The sequence below is a fragment of the Mastomys coucha genome, unplaced genomic scaffold, assembly GCF_008632895.1.
Source record: "Mastomys coucha isolate ucsf_1 unplaced genomic scaffold, UCSF_Mcou_1 pScaffold8, whole genome shotgun sequence".
In the NCBI taxonomy this organism is placed as follows: domain Eukaryota; kingdom Metazoa; phylum Chordata; class Mammalia; order Rodentia; family Muridae; genus Mastomys; species Mastomys coucha.
In genome coordinates, this window is record NW_022196914.1 from 35738989 (window position 1) to 35758995 (window position 20007).

General features: G+C 40.3%; 1 protein-coding gene across 1 annotated transcript in view; it reads right to left on the reverse strand.

Annotated features, from left to right (window-relative positions):
- Window positions 1–545: 545 nt before the first annotated feature.
- Sdha (succinate dehydrogenase complex flavoprotein subunit A) overlaps window positions 546–20007 on the reverse strand; it is a 24093-nt gene continuing 4631 nt past the window's right edge. Inside the window, exons 2-15 of the mRNA XM_031359982.1 lie at window positions 18954–19040; window positions 18026–18187; window positions 14180–14323; window positions 13774–13938; window positions 12073–12221; window positions 10614–10738; window positions 9274–9442; window positions 8330–8525; window positions 7502–7673; window positions 5015–5133; window positions 3971–4082; window positions 3668–3798; window positions 2177–2290; window positions 546–1502 (exon numbers count right to left, since the gene is read on the reverse strand). Of these exons, the coding sequence (XP_031215842.1) occupies window positions 1416–1502; window positions 2177–2290; window positions 3668–3798; window positions 3971–4082; window positions 5015–5133; window positions 7502–7673; window positions 8330–8525; window positions 9274–9442; window positions 10614–10738; window positions 12073–12221; window positions 13774–13938; window positions 14180–14323; window positions 18026–18187; window positions 18954–19040 (1932 nt within the window). The 3' untranslated portion in view covers window positions 546–1415. The remainder of the gene's footprint in view (window positions 1503–2176; window positions 2291–3667; window positions 3799–3970; window positions 4083–5014; window positions 5134–7501; window positions 7674–8329; window positions 8526–9273; window positions 9443–10613; window positions 10739–12072; window positions 12222–13773; window positions 13939–14179; window positions 14324–18025; window positions 18188–18953; window positions 19041–20007) is intronic.

Here is a 20007-nt window from a genome sequence, read left to right on the forward strand (position 1 = left end):
TCATGACCTTCTGAAGAGCAGTCGGTGCTCTTACCCGCTGAGCCATCTCACCAGCCCCTTTTTTTTTTAATTTAAAGTTTTGAGGTATAATTAGCAGAAAATAGCAAACATAATTATCACACAAAACTTTCTTCCTAATCTTTGGGACCTCCTCCTCCTCCTCCAAATCTACACAGAGGTACTGATCTTCTGTTGTTACATGTCAGTTTGCAGTTTCTAGACTTCAAGTGGAATCAGTGTGAACCTTCTTGACTTCTCAGCCCTGTCAATAGCACTGAGATTCATCCATGCTGCTGTGTATACCAAAGCCCATCCTTTTCTAGTAGTGATGAGGACTGTGTGGACAAAATACAATCATTTTTTCTCCTGCATGCATAAAGCAACTTTTCTGTGGCTACTTTCTATAACAGACACAAAACTTCTGGATCACTTTTAGTGGCTAGATTCCTATCACCTTATCTCTTTTATTTCTGGCCCTGCAAACCTAATGTCAAGCGCTAGTCTCTACATAAGCATGTACTATGCTAGAACACCTTGACCAAAAGCAACTTTGAGAAAGGGTTTATTTGGCTTACAATTACTGGTTAAAGTCTTTCATTTCAAGGAAGTCAGGGCAGGAACTTGAAGCAACTAGTTACATTTACAGTGAGAATACACAGTGAATAAATGCATGCATGGGGAATGTTCAGCTTGCTCTTATATAGTCCAGACTCCTTTGACTAGAGAATGGTGGTGCCCACAGTGGGCTGCCTTCCACTGATAATTAACATAATCAAGCCAATCCCTCAAAGGCATACCCATGGACCATGAATCAATCCTTTCATTGAGACTCTCTTCCTAGGTGTTGCTAGATTTTGTCAAGGTGACAAAGCCAGTCAGCACATACTCCCTCAAATATACATGGACATGCATATACCTCTCCCCACCAGGAACCTTAACAAGGCACTGGCTCGACACTTACCATATCCAAACTTTGCTTCAAATTATTAAGGACCTGCCCTACTTCTCAATTTTATTTTCCATTTATATTTTAACATTCCCCAAAGTCTAGTTTAGTATATGAAACAGAGAATAAACAAAACAATACTTGAAAAATACAATTGCTACAGCTAGACAGGGGAAGAAAATTGTATTTGCTATTTAAAATCAAATACTATATGGTTTTATTTGGAAAAAAAGATTGCTCATTTGTACTTCATTTAAGAATTATGGCAGTTTTATCACTGCACAAGAATAAAGAGACAAAGTCTGGTGCAACTCAAGTCCCTTACAGCAAGTACTACCAAGCTGTGGATCATAAATCTATGAAGTGACTCCTTGTACATGAGAGCAGAATTTTTAACAAGTATGAGAAGAAACCCAGGTAAGCTATGGTATATAATCACATAAGCTGGTCCTGTAGCTGTCAGGTTTTATCAGTAGGAACGGATAGCAGGAGGTACGGTGGCACAGTCAGCCTCATTCAAGGTCTTGTCAATAACAGGTCTGTACTCCAAAGTAACCTTGGAGAAAAAGAGTCAGGGTGAATCAAGGCATGAAAATTTACAAACAGCCATTTCTTCTGTGAGTCTGTAAAATTAAGCCATCAAGTACATTTACAGGCATGAAAACTTTAAGACAAAAGAGTCACAAGTTGGTTATGTAAATTATGGTAATTCCCCCTACCCTATCTTCCTCTACAGCTTATGCTGGCCTCCAACTCAAGCTTCTCCTGCCTTAGCCCCCTGCTACCAGGTGAACAGCTGTCTCTGTCATGACATTCTGCTTAATTAAAGGAGTCCATGCAACAAAGGACTTAACTTCCTGAAACCTCAAGACAAAATAAATCTTTAATTCTTTAAGTTATTCATGTCAAGTATTTCATCACAGTGATATAAAGATACTAATAATAGTCACCACTAACTCCCTACCACAAGCATCAGACATCTGATCATTGCCCAATACTCTCTATCTGGTACAGAAGATGAGAGCCAGTCCTATACTAAGGGTCCCCGTGAACCACCCAGGCATTGGTTTCTGTTTCTAGCAAGAAGCATGACTTACATTATTCTTTTTCAGTGATATCTTGGTTCTGTTAACAACTGGTTTAAAACTAGGTTTCTTTCTAAACTGGTCAACCATCAAAGGCCAAATAGAGTGGCTCAGCACATTCCTGGGCTGATGCATGCCCACATACCTTCCCAGTCTTAATGTCCACATATGAGAGGGTGTGCTTCCTCCAGTGTTCCTCAAATGGTTTCTTCTGTTGTCCCTGGATGGGCTTGGAGTAATCATACTCATCGACCCGCACCTGAGGTAAAAACATACCTCCATCTCTCACCAGAGAACAACATTAAAACCACAGAAATATTAAAGTTGCACAGACAAGCCCAGGAAGTGGACAATATGGCAAAGGGCTTTTGGAACTAGGAATGCAAATATACAACATCCACTTCTGCATTTTCTCTTGCAACTCTGTAAGCAGATTTAGAATTAAATATCATTAATGTAATTTTTCCTTTGGCTCCATGCACTGAGATTTCTTCAACTTTTCTCTTCAGCATTTTTAATTTAAATGGGCTTTTGTTTTGTTTTGAGACAGGGTCTCTCTACCTCGCCCTGGCTGTCCAGAAACACTCTATGTAAACCAGGCTGGCCTCAAACTCAAAAATCCACTTGCCTCTGCCTCCCAAGTGCTGGGATTAAAGGCACATGCCACTACATCCAACTTAACTGTTTTCTAAGTTTAGCATTTATACTGAAGAACTTTTAATTGTCAGTACACTGACTGCTAACAAAGAAAACTTTGCATATGGGAATAGGTTAGATGAGCAAGAGGCTCTTCAAATAAAAACCAAGATCAGATACCTTGCTGTTTCTACTTAAAAGCAAATACGGGAGGAGAGGCAAGAGGAGGTTCCCTACCTGTGCCCAAAGGGCTGAAGCATAGCCCTAGCTGTCCATGCCTAGGTACAGTAGAAGTCTGCTGAGAGTAAGCAGAATCTACCTCAAATCTTCAAAGCCTTACTTAGCTCTGTTCCTAGCAGCTAACTTTGAAGAAGCTCCTTGGTACGTATTAGAGATAAGCTTGCTCATGTCTCTTCTCATCCACTTGATCACTGCACGTTAAATCAATAAATGTTCACAGCAAGTGAAAAGTTGTGCTTAACTCACTTTTCTATTTACTCACCATTCTACACTGTCCAGAACCCGTGTACCCATCATGGAAGCTCTAACTCTTTAGTTGATGTATTCATCCTGAACTTGGTGCTATAACCAAGTTTCTTGTGTTTTTTTACCATCACATGTAGAATCTAAGATGTATGATCTATACAGACAATAGTCTGCATAAAAACCATGGCCAGGGCAGATCTCTAATTCCTTTTCCAAGCCTCAAAGACAGGTCTGATCTGATGACTCAGTAAGTCAGCATTCCTGGTATAGTTGGTCACTGACTGCATTTTACTATTAGCTCTGTTAAGAACCAGGCCTGTTCTGCTTACAGATGCTGCATGGGCTAACTCAAAGCAAGAAAAAAGGTCTGAGAGTAAGAATATGAATAAAAGATATTGAAGGAAAGTGTTTTCCTTCATTTTGTTTTGGGAAAATAAATGAAACATAGAAAGCAAGCAGGGATGAAAACTTGGTAGGCAATGTCAGATCAATGTGATGTATCTTGAAGACATACTTTGTAATCTTCCCTGGCATGAGCTCCCCGTGACTCCTTCCGTGCTTCTGCACCATATATGGTCTGCAGTGCGCATAGCATCAGATTCTGCAGCTCCAGGGTCTCTACCAGGTCTGTGTTCCAGACCATTCCTGGGGATACACAAGAACCCATAAGAGTCATGTAGGTACTCTGGACTTACTAGCAACATACAGCTATGGGGAAGAGATGGCTGGCCAGCAAGCATGGAATGAGGTAGTGGTAACAGGGACAGACACCAGCTTATCCCAAAGAGGCAGTGTCCTCTCAGTACTGCTGACTCACCCCTGTCAAATGTCTTTAGATGGTTTAGGTCTCCATACAGATGGCTGATTTTTTCACAGCCTTCTTGCAATACACTTCCCACACGGAACACTGCAGCATGGTTCTGCATCGACTATCATAAAACACCATTACAAACTTTTAATGCACAGAAAAAGACAGGCAAAAACTCATACAACTTTAGATTTTCTATATTTGATATACTTATACAACTTAAACTAGGAAATTCAGACTATGAATTAAATTTAAACTTAATGTACTTTTTTTTCCTGGAGATAGAGTCTTACTATATGCATGTGATCTTCCTATTATAGTCTTCCAAGTATGCCACTTTAGCTTGGTAAAAATGAAATTCTGATTAAACTTAAAATATGTTTCTAAGTATACTATGTATCTCACTACAAATCTGTATGTCATTTAAAATTATTTTACTTCTCTGGCAGCATTTCTGGAACACAACCATCCTAGCATCCAAGTGGGCTAGCCGTAGTGGGTACAGAAGTGGGAGGCCATGAGAGTAAGGAGGAACCAAGGCCTGAGAACCCTGGGGCCAGGTACTGTCCCACTGTCTTAGGGGCTTGGTTAGCTCCTGCCCATTTCACTCTCTCCACTTTCTGACTTTGTTATGGTACAAGATTCAGTCTGAGGACATCTCTCAGAGCTGAAAGGGCTAAATAAAGCAGCACAACTAGTTCTGGGCAATGAAAGGTGAGTAAGGGAGCTATGCTGGCTTCTAAGTGACCTGGGAGGCAGTTTCTGATGGTCTTCCCCCTACTGGCTGCAACAAACATGACAGGCAGTACTAGTCTGCAGATGGATGTCAGGCTCACATAAAGGAGTGCGAGCAAAAGTCAAGTCTCTGGTGCTAAAGCTGCAGCTTCTTTCCACCCTAAATTAAGAACTGCCATGTTCCATGTGGAAAGAAACACTTCTGCATGAGAGGCTCCTGATCACTTGTATACTCTGCTTGGCAAAATGAGGAACAGGTTCTCCTGCTGTCAACCCCAAGCACTCATGCAAGGTGGCTGTCACTGTGTCTGCTCCTACCTTCTGCATGCTGAGGCGTAGTTCTGATGTTCTTATACTTCCATCAGCAAATCTCAACTTGTCAAGATTCATAACCGACTCTTCTCCAGCATTTGCCTTAATTGGAGGAACTTTATCTCCTTAAAAGAAAGCCAGAACTAACTTTCAAAATCACTTATCGAGGGAAAAAAAAGAAAGACTTTGAATGCTACTCAAATTATATCATAGCCATTCCAGGAGTTTGGAAAGCATAGACATAATCTGAGCCAACACTGTCTTGGCACCAACCTACAGAATGAGATACTGATTCAGAGTCAGTTCTTAAGAACATATACAGAAAAAAAGATTCTGCCATTAAGGAGGTAACCATTTTTAAAACTAAGAGATCTATATGTGATCAGACTCATTGTTTGTTACTCTAGTAAGGAAACTGGTTACCCTTAAGATAGTAGTCTCAATTTGACATGTTAGCCTCACACTTTTTCTCATGAAGGGATAAACAGGTAGCTATCTATTCTACGTGTCTTGAAAAGTTGCCTGCTGGTTTTGACTCTTGGGTTCTCTTAACAAAAACCTCAAGATGATGACTTTTAGGAAGGGGGTACAACTTAGAAGTAATGGTTAGCATTGGTGAGGCTCCAGGTTTAATTCCCTGTGCCATCTACCCCACCCCCAGCCCCAATGAAAGAATCCTCTCTACTTTAAAAAGTTCTGAGTGAGGCATTTAAAAAGTTGTTTTAGATGGCATATGCATTTTCTAATGAGAAATGCAGGCAACAACTGCTTCCAGCTACCTCCTTTCCAAGGACTCCAGGTAAATGGCTCTTAGGTGGCACCTCAGGCATGCAACTAGTTCATCCTTCTTCCTCTATTCTCTGTCTTGAGATAGTCATGAACTCAGTATATAGTTCAGATCAGTCTTGAACTAACAATCTTTTAACCTCAGCCTTCTGAATATGCAAATTATAAGTATATGTGCCTTGCTCCTTTTTACTGTTTAAAAAAATAATCACTCAATAAAACTGACTTTTCTGATGATGTACATTTTTAAAACTTTCAACACTACTATAAACAGACTTGCACTTTAAAACTATGAGACCATTACTCTTTTGGGGAAAATATTACAAACCTTTTCATTTTTAAAATTAAAGAATTAAAGAGTGAAATGTGTTATCTTTTCGTTTACATTTTTTGTAGAGCTTTTCAGGTTTTGGCAAAAAGAGTCTAGAACAGCCTAGCAACCATGATCTGCTTCTTCCTTTTGGTTTGCTATTTCCAGAATTAAAACCCCATGTGAGGCCTTTTGAGTCTTACTCTAAACATTTAGTCTTTTCATTGCTGAATTTAAAAATTCTTAATGTATTTGTAGAACTTTTGACAACTTAACTTTTCTCATTCTCACAGCAGGGAACCTGAGGCTCAACTCTGCTCTAGATGGGACTTTGATCCTCCCAAAGGCTACTTTTGGTATCAGAGAAGATCCTCTGAACCCTGCTTATGCAGCTGGACAGCAGTAAGAACCAGGAATTGTCCTTAATTCTGAATTCACATTCAGACTTGTACTATGGTCTGACTAGGAGTGTGAAGATGCAATATGTAAAATGATTACCCACACCTTTCTCTTTACCAGTGAGGCAAGGATGTGCTGGTCTCTGTTCATCCCTAAAGCACCCGCTCTGTATAAACTACAACCAATATCCACAAGTAACAAGAGCAAAGAATAGTGGATGGAATAGAGTGAGTGGTTTCTATCCTCCTCATGAAGTGTTCTTTCATACTGCTATTCTGGCAAACAGACAAAACAGCTACCATGAAGGCTCCTCAGAGGTTGGAGCTCTGGTAACCTCCTGGTTCTGGTATGCACAAACAAAACTACACTCCAACACAAGGTATATTTTTCTTTTACACAGTTTTAAGCTACTATAAGAAAACCTCAACTGAAATTCATTCTATCCCTGAGGGGTAGGGCCTATATCATTCTTTTATAAATAGAGTTCTAAATCTTTTTTTGTTTGTTTGGGTTTTTTTTTGGCTTTTCGAGACAGGGTTTCTCTGTGTAGCCCTGGCTGTCCTGGAACTCACTCTGTAGACCAGGCTGGCCTCGAACTCAGAAATCCACCTGCCTCTGCCTCCCAAGTGCTGGGATTAAAGGCACTTGCTACCACCACCCGGCAACATAACCAGTTTCTTAATAGTGTCTTAAGGAGATAAAGCAACCAAGCCAGGAAGCAGAGCCAGGTTGATCTCTATGAATTCAAAGGCCAGCCTGGCTGATTTATCAAGTTCTGGGCCAACCAGAGCTATATAGTGAACTGTGTCTTAAAAAAACAGTGACTCAAATCCCTTAGTTTTTTACTATTAATATTTCCCGGAGTCTAGTCTCAACATCAGTACTGTTTCTATGGGAAAAAGCAGATTTCCTCTATGATCACTAAGCAAATTTCCAGCAACAAATAAAGACTATGTAGGCTCCTAGAATGGCTTGAGGGTCTGGAAGAGAACACATACCAGGCCTGCATGATTCTGCAATGCTCAGGGCACAGGCGCGACCAAAGACTACAAGGTCCAAAAGAGAATTTGCTCCAAGCCGGTTGGCACCATGCACTGAGGCGCAGGCAGCCTCCCCACAGGCATACAGACCAGGCACAATTTGATCCTGGCCATTCACATGCTTCAGCACCTGTAGGAATATTTCAGATGAGGCAACAAAATACCCATGCTTCCATATGCCTGGTTCCCTGGCAGACTTCCCATGCCTGAAGTAGCAAAAGTAAAGACTGCATCTTCTCTGTTTCACTCTCTTTAGGACAACCCAGCTCTTCTTTTGCTCCAGAACTCTTGCTGTTTGCTACCAACAGGTCAAAGGATGTTTTAGGTTCCCCAGAGTGTCAGTCAGCACCTGATTTAACTAAGGAATGTGACAGATAAGGGAACACTAAAGGGATGAGGAAAACAGGGTCATCTGTGAAGGGGATTGTGATCCCTATCCTTTATCCTGACTGGGAGTCCAAACAAGAAGGATCAGCTGATAAGCACTTGTAAACTGCTTATAGCCCAAGTACCAATTGTATATATAGATCACTATTTATAACTTCACTGTAAAAGTATTAAACAATATAGAAAATTAATTGTAAAATGGAAAAATGCATAGTATTATAGGTATAGGGGAATTAATATTTTATTGGTTATTACCAAGGAGATGCAAACCCAGGAACATAACCTAGCCGCTCACTGCCTGGCAGGTATATCATTTTATAATTAACATTAAACTATCAAATACACTGCATTCTCTAAGCTCTAAAGGGACTTTTTGTGAAGTAGCCTTGTCACCATCACCTGTCCCTTGTAGTTAGTGGGAATCCCACCCATGTTGTAATGCACAGTGGGGAGGACAGGGATGGGCTCCTTAGTGACATCCACACCAGCGAAGATCATGGCCGTCTCTGAAATTCCAGGCAGACGTGTGGCCAACTGCTCAGGGGGCAGATGATGCAACTGCAGGTAGACGTGGTCTTTCTCAGGGCCACAGCCTCTGCAAATACAACACTGTAACATGAGGCAAAGAACGGTAAGAGAGAGCTAACTAAAATAACTATGTGAGACTGAACAATCTTTGATGTTGAGGAAATTTTCACCTTCATATATGGCCAGTGTCCCATTGATCCTTTTTTCCTTCAAGTATTTTTTAATCCTAGTGTGTCAGGAACACTTGTGTGCAAGGACAGAGCCAAGAATAGAAGCCACTCACCATCTTACAGCCTTGCCTTGAGTGTCATGACCCTATGTTTTCCTTGGTAAATATATTACAAAGTTTCCCATAACCCACCAGACTTCTGAGCTTTAAAGTGTCAAACCCACATTAAGTCCCTAGATTAAAGCCAGGCACCTGAAACCTAAGGCAATTTCACTAAAAGACAAGTGACATCAAGCCCTGAAGAACACCTGCCAAGACACCTGTAATACTGAATAAGACAAAGTAACTCCTAAGGCTGAGTATTAGTTGAGTCTGTGAATCTCAGCTCATACCAAGAATATATGATAATATACTTACACACACGCTGATGTGGAGATTCTCAAAATATATGTCCTTAAGGATATATACCATAAACTAACAGGCTAGTCAAAAAATAATGGAGTAGCTTTATTCTCTAACCCTAACTCTAAGGGCAGGATACTTACTGTCTGCAAAGGTAGATGTGACTTAATGGCTACCAAAGAGAAAAGAGGACACATTTATCCACCTGCCTACACTCGTCCATCCCTGGAAGAGAATTACAGACCTTCCTTCACGGATCTCAAGAGTCATGGATCGAGACACAACATCTCTTGATGCCAGGTCCTTGGCAACAGGGGCGTATCTCTCCATGAACCTTTCACCTTGACTGTTGATGAGAATACCTCCCTCTCCACGACATCCTTCTGTGATGAGGCAGCCAGCACCATATATACCTGTGAAGATCCAGGTGATAAATGTTTATAAGTGAATGAGGACTAGGGAACCACTTCAAATGGTTACTCCTTTTAAAGAAGACACTTTTTAGGAGAAAAGGAAAGGAGACACAAAGAACACTAAACTCAAGAAGAAAAGTCAAGTAGAAGGAGGAATGTGTGTGGCAAGCAGCAGTGACAAACCAGAAAGCACAAGAGACTCAGGAACAGTGGCTCACTCGCAGGATCTAACCACACTCTGATTAAACATCATCCATGCTTAGTAGACTTAATTTTTTTAAAATATATCTTTATACCAAGAAATTCGGTAACAAGTTTAGGAAGGGATAAAACAGCTTAGAGAATGTCTATCTTAAGTCCTGAAACAGCAATAATTATTTTAATGGTTAATATTTATGTTTATATCAAGTCTAAACATTCATTCATTTCAGGTCTATGATGGGTACTAAGAAGTCTATCCTCAGGGGCACAAAAAAAAAAAAAAAAAAAAAAAAAAAAGAGCTCATTTAAGTCACAGAGCTATTAAAGGGCAAAGCCCAAATTCAAACTTAAGGAGCATGATGAAGTTTCTTAATATTATTCTGTGTACTTCAGTGTAAGGAAAAATAAGGAATGCCAAGTACTAAGTTTTAGGGTTATTTTAAAGCTAATTTTTCCTTTTATATGCCCAAAAGGTTATATGCTCTAAAAGTGCTTTTCACTTTTCATAGCTTCAGTAACATCCGTTGGGTAGTTTATTTCTTATATATTGTAAAGAAAGCATAAAAAATGAAGTGCTAAACACAGTACATGACTGGCTCCAGAAGCTCAGAGACACTAGAAAGAAATTGAAGTAAGAAAACTAACTCACTTATTTTTCATTCTCTATCTCTGCTCATCTCTCCTCTGACAGGAAGAGCTAATTTCTCCCATAACTAGTTCTTTCTCTCTTCCAAATCCAAACCCTAACTTTGGCATCAGGTGCAGTCTGGTCTGTTCTGACTTTACATCCCTCTTAACACAGGTACCTAAACCCCTGAAACCAAAATCTATTATGAACTGCCTTTATGGAACCGGGAGAAACTCTCCTTGAGGACTCAAGGTGGGAGAAGTGCACCACAAAGCAATGAATAGGTATTACATGCTTAAAATCCACAGAAGAGCCCAGAGCTAGACAGGCATCCTGTCCTACCTGTGGGGTGGAACTGAACAAATTCTAAGTCCTGGCAAGGCAAACCAGCCCTAGTGACCATGGCTGTGCCGTCCCCTGTGCTGGTATGGGCAGATGTACAGCTGAAGTAGGTTCGCCCATAGCCCCTGAAAACAGAAAACAGTGACTATAAGCATCAGTCTATACCTCCTCTTATATAGTGAAGTCTCTGAAGCATCAACCTCTAATGACCCTTTGCTTGTAATGTACTCTGACCCATGCATGTATATATACATGGCACACGATAATTGAAGGCCACACTTGTGATGTTTTTACCATGGAATGGAGGTTGGGAGACAGAGAAGGGGAAATTTTATATTTTTTGTATTTTGGTACTCTGTGCATATTTTCCTGATATGAAAATATAACTTTTATAATGAGTCTTAGTAAGGGTTTCTATTGTTGTGAAAAGATATGACCACGGCAACTCTTATAAAGGAAAACATTTAGTTGGGGCTGACTTACGAGTTTTAGTGTATTGTCAGCATGGTGGGAAGCATGGCAGCATGCAGGCAGGCATGGTGCTGGAGACAGAGCTGAGATTTACATCTTGATCTACAGGCAGCAAAAGGAGACTGCCACACTAGGTCTAGCTGGAGTACATGAAACCTCTAAGCCTGCCTCCATAGTGACATACTTCCTCCAACAAGGCCACACCTCCTAATAGTGCCACTCCCTGTGGGGCAAGCATTCACCCACAAGAGTCTATAGGGGCCATTCCTATTCAAACAACCACATAATGAAAAAATTTAAATATTTATTAATTTGTTATTTTCTTTTACTATTTCTCCCCCAGCTTTACTGTACATTTGTAAGATGTTCACATGATCTGATAATGTATACTAGTAACCAACCAAATTTCCACACTCAATTTCATTAACACATAACATTAACACATAACTTTACATAATTATCCTTTCTTTGTGGTGTGGCACTTAAGACTCTTGGCAACTGTATCATTATTGTAGCCAACATGTTATTTTATTTCAGAAACTGCTCATCTCATTACTCAAATTGTTTTTATTTGAATATAAATGTCCCCTATAGTCTCATCTTGAAAAGGCTTGGTCCATGGCTACTTGTATTATTTGGAAGATCATGAAGCCTTAAGAACATGGGGCTTTACTGGAGAAAGCAGATCTGTCAGGGTGTGTCCTCAGGAATATATACAGTCTTGGGCTAATGTCTTTCACTTACTATTTATATAAGAACAGGTAAAGTAAGCTTTATAATCCCAAATTTTGCCCCATTATGTTCAGAGAACATCTATATTGTGACAAAGGTACCAAGACTAGGAAAGATTACCTTCCACATGAGGTGACATGAAGACCTACATCTGACCCATTGCTCTGAACCATTTATTTAACAAAAAAGCAAACACTCCCAACCCCATGCTGCCACTCAACTTTTATATAAGAAATTAAATACAGTAAAATCTTACCCAGTAGCAATAACAGTGTTTTTTGCTCTTATTCGGTGTATGGACCCATCTTCTATGCACAGTGCAATGACACCACGGCACTCCTCATTTTCCATCAGAAGATCCAGTGCAAAATACTCCACAAAATAACTGGTGTCATATCGCAGAGACTGTAAGAAAAGGACCCTACATTTCAAACTGTATTTAAGATTAAACCAACACCCCAGTATGACCAGACTTGGGGCTCTAGTAGGTAGTATGGATAGGCCCATTTCCATGCACATAGTGGAGTTAGCACTGGACAATGCTACCAGGGGTGGATTTGATAGTCCTTTGGTTAATGCAGAGAGCTCTAAAGAGCATAGGCAAACTTTCAAAACAACCATAGAACAAGCACATAGTGTCATATATTTTCAGTGTCCTCAGCCTAAAGGAAGCTACTGGTGCTCTAATATTTGCATGTTAAGTCGTTGTTACTACCTTCTGAAGATAGCTCAGATTACTGACTATCTGGACATGCCAAAATAGGCTATCTAGTGTAGTGTTTCTCGACCTACCTATTGCTGTAATCCTTTAATGCAGTTCTCTTATATTGTGGTGACTCCTAACCATAAAATTATTTTTATTGCTACTTCATAATTAGAATTTTGCTACTGTTATGAATGGTAATATAAATAGGTGTTTTCCAGTGTTTTTTGTGGGTCGCAACCCACAGGGTGCACCACTGATCTAGTGACTACTGTCCCTCTGGACTTCATCCAGTTCAATGGTGATGTATTAAAGCATACCAGTCAGTTCAGTAACTTAGAGGTGATAAAAGCACATTAATATGCTTAGTGCTCTTTAAGGTGTGGCCACTGGGAGTCTGATCACGCATGCCCCAGTGAGTATACGAGCAAAACACATTGGACTTGTTTTCGTTTTTGGTGGTGGGAATCCAGGAGGTTGCACAGCATGGGAGGCAGAACTGGGAAGACTGAGAAGTGAGTGTGACTGGGGTACATGATGTGAAACTCATCCCCCCAAAAAATCAATAACAATATTATGTTAGAAAGAATACTTCCTCTGTTCTTGAATACTTCCTCTGTTCTTCCCATGTAATGAAGCACAAATTCAAAATGGTAAGAAATGATCACCAACTCAACTTTCCAAAACAGACATAAGAAATAACATACTGTCTTAGAGACAGCTTTCACAATACCTGTTCAATACTTGCAGATTAATAATTATTTCAGGTACCTTACTATTTGTGTTAGTTTTTTGTCAATATGATAGGCTAAAATCATCGAAGAAAGAACCTCAACTGAAAAAAATGTTACCATAAAATTGGACTGGAGGCAAGCCTTTGGAGGCATTTCCTTTCCTGATGATTATGAAGGGGTCCAGTCACTGTGTGGTGCCATCCCATGGCAGGTCCAGGGCTGTATAAAGAAGTAGGCTGAGCAAGCCTTAAGGAACAAGCCACAAGCACTGTTCCTTAGGACTCCATAGCAATCCCTTCCTCAAGTTCTTGCCCTGACTTCCCCTCACAATGGACTAAAACTATAAAGTGAAACAAACCCTTTCCCTACATTAATTTTGGTCACGGTCTTTGTCACAGTCATCAAGGTAGAACACTACTATCGTTTTTTTAAAAAACAACCCATGGGGTGATTGCCTCCTGTCCTATGACATTTCCACTGTTATCATAAACACCATCCTTTACCACCAAGTCAGGCTTACTCTTCCATACAAGGTGTGTAAGAGTGAGTGGCCTGTCCGATCAGCCACACAGCAACACCGATGAGCCTGCCCGCCTTTCCCAAACTTGAGGCTCTGTCCACCAAATGCACGCTGATAAATCTTTCCATCTTCAGTTCTGCTAAATGGCATACCATAATTTTCTAGCTGTGAAACACAAAATAAGCAAACATATATTATCTTAAACAAGTAAAATAACTCACTTTGTACAAAATTTGCACCAAACCCAAAACCTAAAACTTACCAGGGATGGGATCCTAGAGCTCAATTGCAGTAAGCATGCATTCTCCAAAAGTCTTATCCCCAGCCCTCTTTTATTTTTACACTGATTCTTTTGTAATACAAGCAGAGCACATGCACAATGACCCAAGAGTTTCCCTTCAGTTACCTCAACCACGGAGGCAGGAGCTTGCTCTGTCATGTAATGGATGGCATCCTGATCCCCCAGCCAGTCAGAGCCTTTCACAGTGTCATAGAAATGCCATCTCCAGTTGTCCTCTTCCATGTTGCCCAGAGCAGCATTGATACCTCCCTGGAAACACCATGCAACTGCTTATAGGTCTTAACAGCCTCTGCAGCCCACCTCCTCCCTTAGATCTGATTCAGAGAAAACAAACTCTGTATGTGGTGACTCTCTATGAGGGTTAAGGAGCAGTAAGGCAGGACAGATTCTAAGTTATGAGACTTCCCGAGTAGACAGGTGGCTTAATCTTTATTTGTGATGGGAATGTTGCTTGATCTACAGGCCTGTAAAGACTAGAAAAGGTCCTTGCAACTTAGCCATTGCTTATCTACCTGACAACTAAAGGTGTTCAAGAAGTCTGTCTGGAAATTTTATACATAGAGTCTCACTGTATAGCCTACCTTAGAACTTACTTTGTAGACAAAGCTGGCCTTGAACTCATACAGATTCTCCTGCCTCTGCTTCTATCTCTTCCAAAGTACTAGAATTAAAGGTTAGGGTCACCATGCCTGGTCTCCAACTTATATTTCAATTCATCCTTTTTATATAAACTTTTTATAAGAAAAGGTACCTGAGTATGATTTGATTGTTTCTCAATGGTTCATGTATCAAAAGAAGATACAATACACAGTACAATGTTGGATCCATTAGCCTTTGAGAGGAATTAAAGTAGTTTTTACTAGACCTTAGATTGTTCTTGTAAATGTTCCTGTAAAAAAAGCAAGACTAGTCCAGTCACTGAGCCACTGCTGTGGACTCAGCTGCCTCCCCTTCTAGCCTCTAGCTTCCCGGTAATCCCTGCTGTGTTGTATCCTATCTCCCCCACCCCCCTCCACTTCTCCTGAAGCTGCCTGCTGCAGAGTTTCTACAAAGGAAAGGAATCATACCCATGTCTGCTCTCCAGAACCTCTACTCTTGTGACTCTTTGCTGATGATGTAAGGGGGATGACATCCTTTCTGCAAGCACTGAGATTATACTCACATAAGAATTCAACAGAGAAACAGCAGGAAGACCCTTACTACTGTCCAAGGGATTGCTAATGATTGCCATAAAAAGGAACTAGTGAAGGCATAAGAAGTTTGTCTGCAAGTATATTGTACTTGAGCGTCCAGACTATAAAGAAGTAATTCAGCTTCAGGTGACCAGCACAAGAACACACGCCAGTTCCTGATGGAGACTGGACTGGCTAAGGACAATCAGCTGAAGGTTCATGGGCTTTAACTGCTGTGATTCTGTGAAGCTTACGTGAGAGTTTTCTTGCAATGAGTAGAATTTCCATTCTGTCCTCTGTCACAAGTTTAAAAACCTCAAAGCCTGTATAATGTAACAATTTGGGGTCTACTTTTAATCTGGATTAGTGTAACTCCTTCATGCAATAAATTGAAAAGAGCCATGTTGCTTAGTCTTCAAGTCCTTCATTTAAACAGGTCAAGCAGTAAGCCCTGGCGGCTTACATCCTGAAACAGTGACAACGATGTTTCAGCTAACAGAGTCCCCTGCTTTAAGAGAATATTTGAATGGCCCAGGTGAAAGAGAAGCAGGATAGTACCAGCTATACCACTAGAGGGAGTCTTTGGCAGTTAAAAGAACCCCTGGGGTCTGACTAGGTAGGCAGAATTCAGAAAGGGCCACCGTTACAGAGAGGTCATAAACATCTTGCTGGCCACCAGGGTCATCTTTTGAACCAGATATATCCTAGCCGAGGGACACTGAAACAACTGAACAGTGAAGCCAACCTGTTATTAGTTAAACTACGACAAGAAAATACCAAACTGATGCCATAGGTCATGTGGCTAGCTGCAGAGGTTTCAAATCACTAGCAGCAGCTGCCCAGTATCATATGAAGTAACAAACTTTTGTTGTTGTTGTTTCAGTTTGATTTTTTTGTTTTGTTTTCTTTTCCCTTTCAGTTTTAATGTAATGCAAGTATTTAAACCTTTATTTAAATAAAACTTGTTTTCAGGAAAAAACAAACAAACAAACAAACAAACAAACAAACAAACCCAAGACTAAGTCCACCCATTTTCTGGTCTCCTGTCTGGTAACATGATGTCTTCCTCTCATAAGATCGTATCATGGTGGAATCTGCCACTCTACATTGCTGGCAAGGTACCCCTCACCAAAGGCCAAATGTATAGGGATACCCAATTTTTGGACTTTAAAGTCTCTTTCTTTATGTTATCAAACATTGAATATTGTTTTACAACAATGGGAAGAAAGACACATATCTTATTTCCTTCTCTTCTCAACTGCTGTTCAGTAAGCCTTGTAAAAGCTGACCTTAGCTGGGTGGCCTCCCTTTTCACTACGACTGTGCCTTAGTGTTCCCAGTTGTGGTGTCTTTCCGTCTGGATGAGTCACAAGGAAAAACTAAGAACCTTGTGGGAACTGATTAAATGTTAGTTACTTTCTTTTCTTCTTTATTCAGCCCTTTCAATGTAAAGCCAAGATGAGCCTGATAACTTTTAGTTACATATTTATAGCAGGATACGAAAGCTACTTTGAAATAAAATGTGTAACTGATAGTACCCATCACTTTACTGTTGCCTGAAAAGCAGGCCACAAATGCTGGTCTTCTGAGAGCTCTCAAATCTCCAGAACTACAGACTTACTCTACCTACAGCTAATTCTCCCTAATAACTAGTTGCCAAACTATTTTCTCCCACTCTGTTACGACTACACTACCCATCACATTACAACTTTACAACAGCAGTAAGAATGATATATTCAGGTCTCCTTTTCCCTCTAGGCCATAATTTCTTCCAGTATGTTTTAATTCTTTCGCTTACAAACCACCTTTACAACAAAATGCTCAAAGCATGCTTCAGCAAAAACAGAGATGGAGGAGGCTTTTCCAGCTCCTAGAAGCCATCAGACTTTGCTATTGGTTTATAAAAAACTATTCCAGATACCAGGAAAGATAATCAAACATGATTCTGCTACCCATATAAAGATTAGTGTTACTAACAGTGATCCTAGTGATCCATGAATAAAAATCATTGTAATTTTTCTCCACTTGAAAGCATCAAAGGCCAGTATTTTTCTAGTCTTTACATCCATGCCATCAAAGCTCACCATGATCCATATTTAGCAAAGTACTATAGTGTAGATTTTGATGGTCCCCAAAAAGGTACATGTGCTAAAGGCACAAGGTGCTACTGGTAGATGGTGGAACCTTTAGGAGGTGGGGCCTAATGAGAAGAATTTAGACATTGGGGTATGCCCTTGAGGGGATATAGTACCCTGACTTCTCTATCGTTTTTACTTCCTGGCTGCCTTGAGATGAGGAAAGTAGCATCCTGTACTCTATGCTTCCTCAGTGATATAACATGCTGCCATAGGCTCAAAGAGCTTAGCTACATGATCTTGGCAGGAATCTCTGAAACCACAAATCAAACTAAGTCTGCCTCTTTTTAAGTTTATTATCTCAGTTATTTGTCTCAGTGATAAAAAGCTGTCTAAACTTAAGATCTGGGCTGTGCAAACATACATTTTTTTAACCAGGGAATATATGTGGAGGAAAATGTGTCTCCGTGATAGGGAGACAAATAGGAGGCAGGACAGCTGGAAAAAGACCTATGTATGAAAATAACAATGAGGTGCCAACCCCACAATGGTCCTGAGGAAGAGATTACAAGTAGTGACTTTGAAAGTGAGAATGAATGATGAACTGTATGCCAACAACTATGGCTGAAGCCTAATAATAAGGCAAGACTTTGTATTACAGGAGAGGTGGTGCTGTAGGCACCAAAAGAGGGCCTTTTTCTTACCTGTGCTGCAACAGTATGTGATCGGGTAGGAAAGAGCTTTGTAAGGCATGCAGTATTAAACCCTGCCTCAGAAAGGCCAAATGCAGCTCGCAAGCCTGCCCCTCCAGCGCCTATAACCACAGCATCAAATTCATGATCCACCACTGGGTATTGAGTAGAAATCTGAAAAGGAAATTCAGCTATTCAGTACATATTTAACTTTGTGAAACATCAAGACTATAGTTTCAAAATAATCACAGGAAAGAATAGCTACTGTGCACAGAAAGAAGGCTCCCAATCCTGTTCTGGCGTGGGCACAGACCACAACTATATTTCAGATCTAAATTTAGGGAGAAGGTCTGTGTGGGAAGATTTATTACTGAGAAATTGTCAAGCAATATTCTATAACCCTTCTAGTTCATATAACTTGTGAGTAATGTCCACATTTTTTAAACAGAAAGCAAAACAAGCTAAACACAGGAGTCTCAACACCAGTAGCCATAGTCTTATTTTGTGCAGGAATTCCACTGATCATCACAGCATATACAGCTCATTAATATTTTCTTATTTTGTTACTTTACTTGAATTTAGAGTTTAGATAAAAGACTTGCCAGCAAAAATGTCAGTATTTATATAAGTACTTTTTTAAGTATTACACTACACACATTTGAGTATACAATCAATATAAAAAACCCTTTTCTTTAAATATGTGCAATATTCAAATATATTAAAATAATTATAGATCATAATTCTTCAAAACAAGAAAAGTTGTTTGCAAGCTGGGTATAATGGTGCGCATCTTTAATTCCAACAGAATTAGATGGATTTCTCTGACTCTGAGGTCAGCCTGGTCTACATAACAAATCCCAGGACAGCCAGAGCTACATAACAAGACCTTGACTTGAATAAAACAAAACAAGAATTGTTTATAATTGAGCATTAAACTTACCGCATCTGAAACTTTAGCTGATGCCTTCTTGCTCTCACCCACAGAGAAGTGAAAGCCACAGGTCTGTGTTTGGAGTGTTCCTGGCCACTGCAGAGATATGAACAGTGTTAGGTCTTGAAGGGAATGAATTTAAATTTTCCTTCTAAATGTTAACCTTCCTGTATATCAAGTTGTTCTCATTCTTCTAGAAAGTTTACTTGGGACCCTGACTAAGAGGCAAAGACTCAGGTCTTATCCTCTCTACTGACCTGGCATTCTAGGAAAAGTCTGTTTCCCAACAGGGTACTACTGACCCTTGCTTTGCAGTATATTATTCTGTTACCTTGGTAAAGATGGCAAAGAAACCCATACTGCTGTATTTTTCTAAATATGAAGCATTCTCATTGTCTCCATCTTAACCCTTTCCATCCTGGCTCTCTGCATGGCCTTCAAGGATTTTGGTTTTAAGAACCAGATAGTAGACTGGGAGACTTGTACTCTGGAACAGGCTGCTACTTACTGAAACAAGGTAAACCTTAGCCTTAGGAATGAAAGAATGTATTCCTTTACCATATATAATTTCATGGTCAGGCCTGTTCTCCTTGACTGGTTGTCCTTCGCCTTCCTCAGGAAACTTCTATAACTCTCCACATCCAAGGTTAAGATAAACATGTACTCAAGAACTCTAGTGTCAGTGAAATCAGTCCACTGTGAATCCAGTCAGCCATTAAGGGCTGGATGTTTCATTTTACTTGCTCTATTTTAAAAGACCAAAATATAATGAAGAAACTTGGACATAGACCTCCAAAAGTTCTAGGTAGTCAAGTACACTTAGTAATCAGAAAAGGGGAAGTCATGAATGATCTTAAGAATTGTATGTCTTTACCGGAGTAGAGGCTGTCCCTAAAGCCGTTACTTGTCTTGGAGTCTGTTCCCCAATTGGGCTGTTTTGCCTGGCCTCGGTGAGAAAGCATGTACCTAACCCTACAGACCTGATGCTCCAAGGTAGGGGGATACTCAGGGGGTCCCTCAACCACTCAGAACAGGAAGGGGGAATGGGGAGGAAGGAATGTGT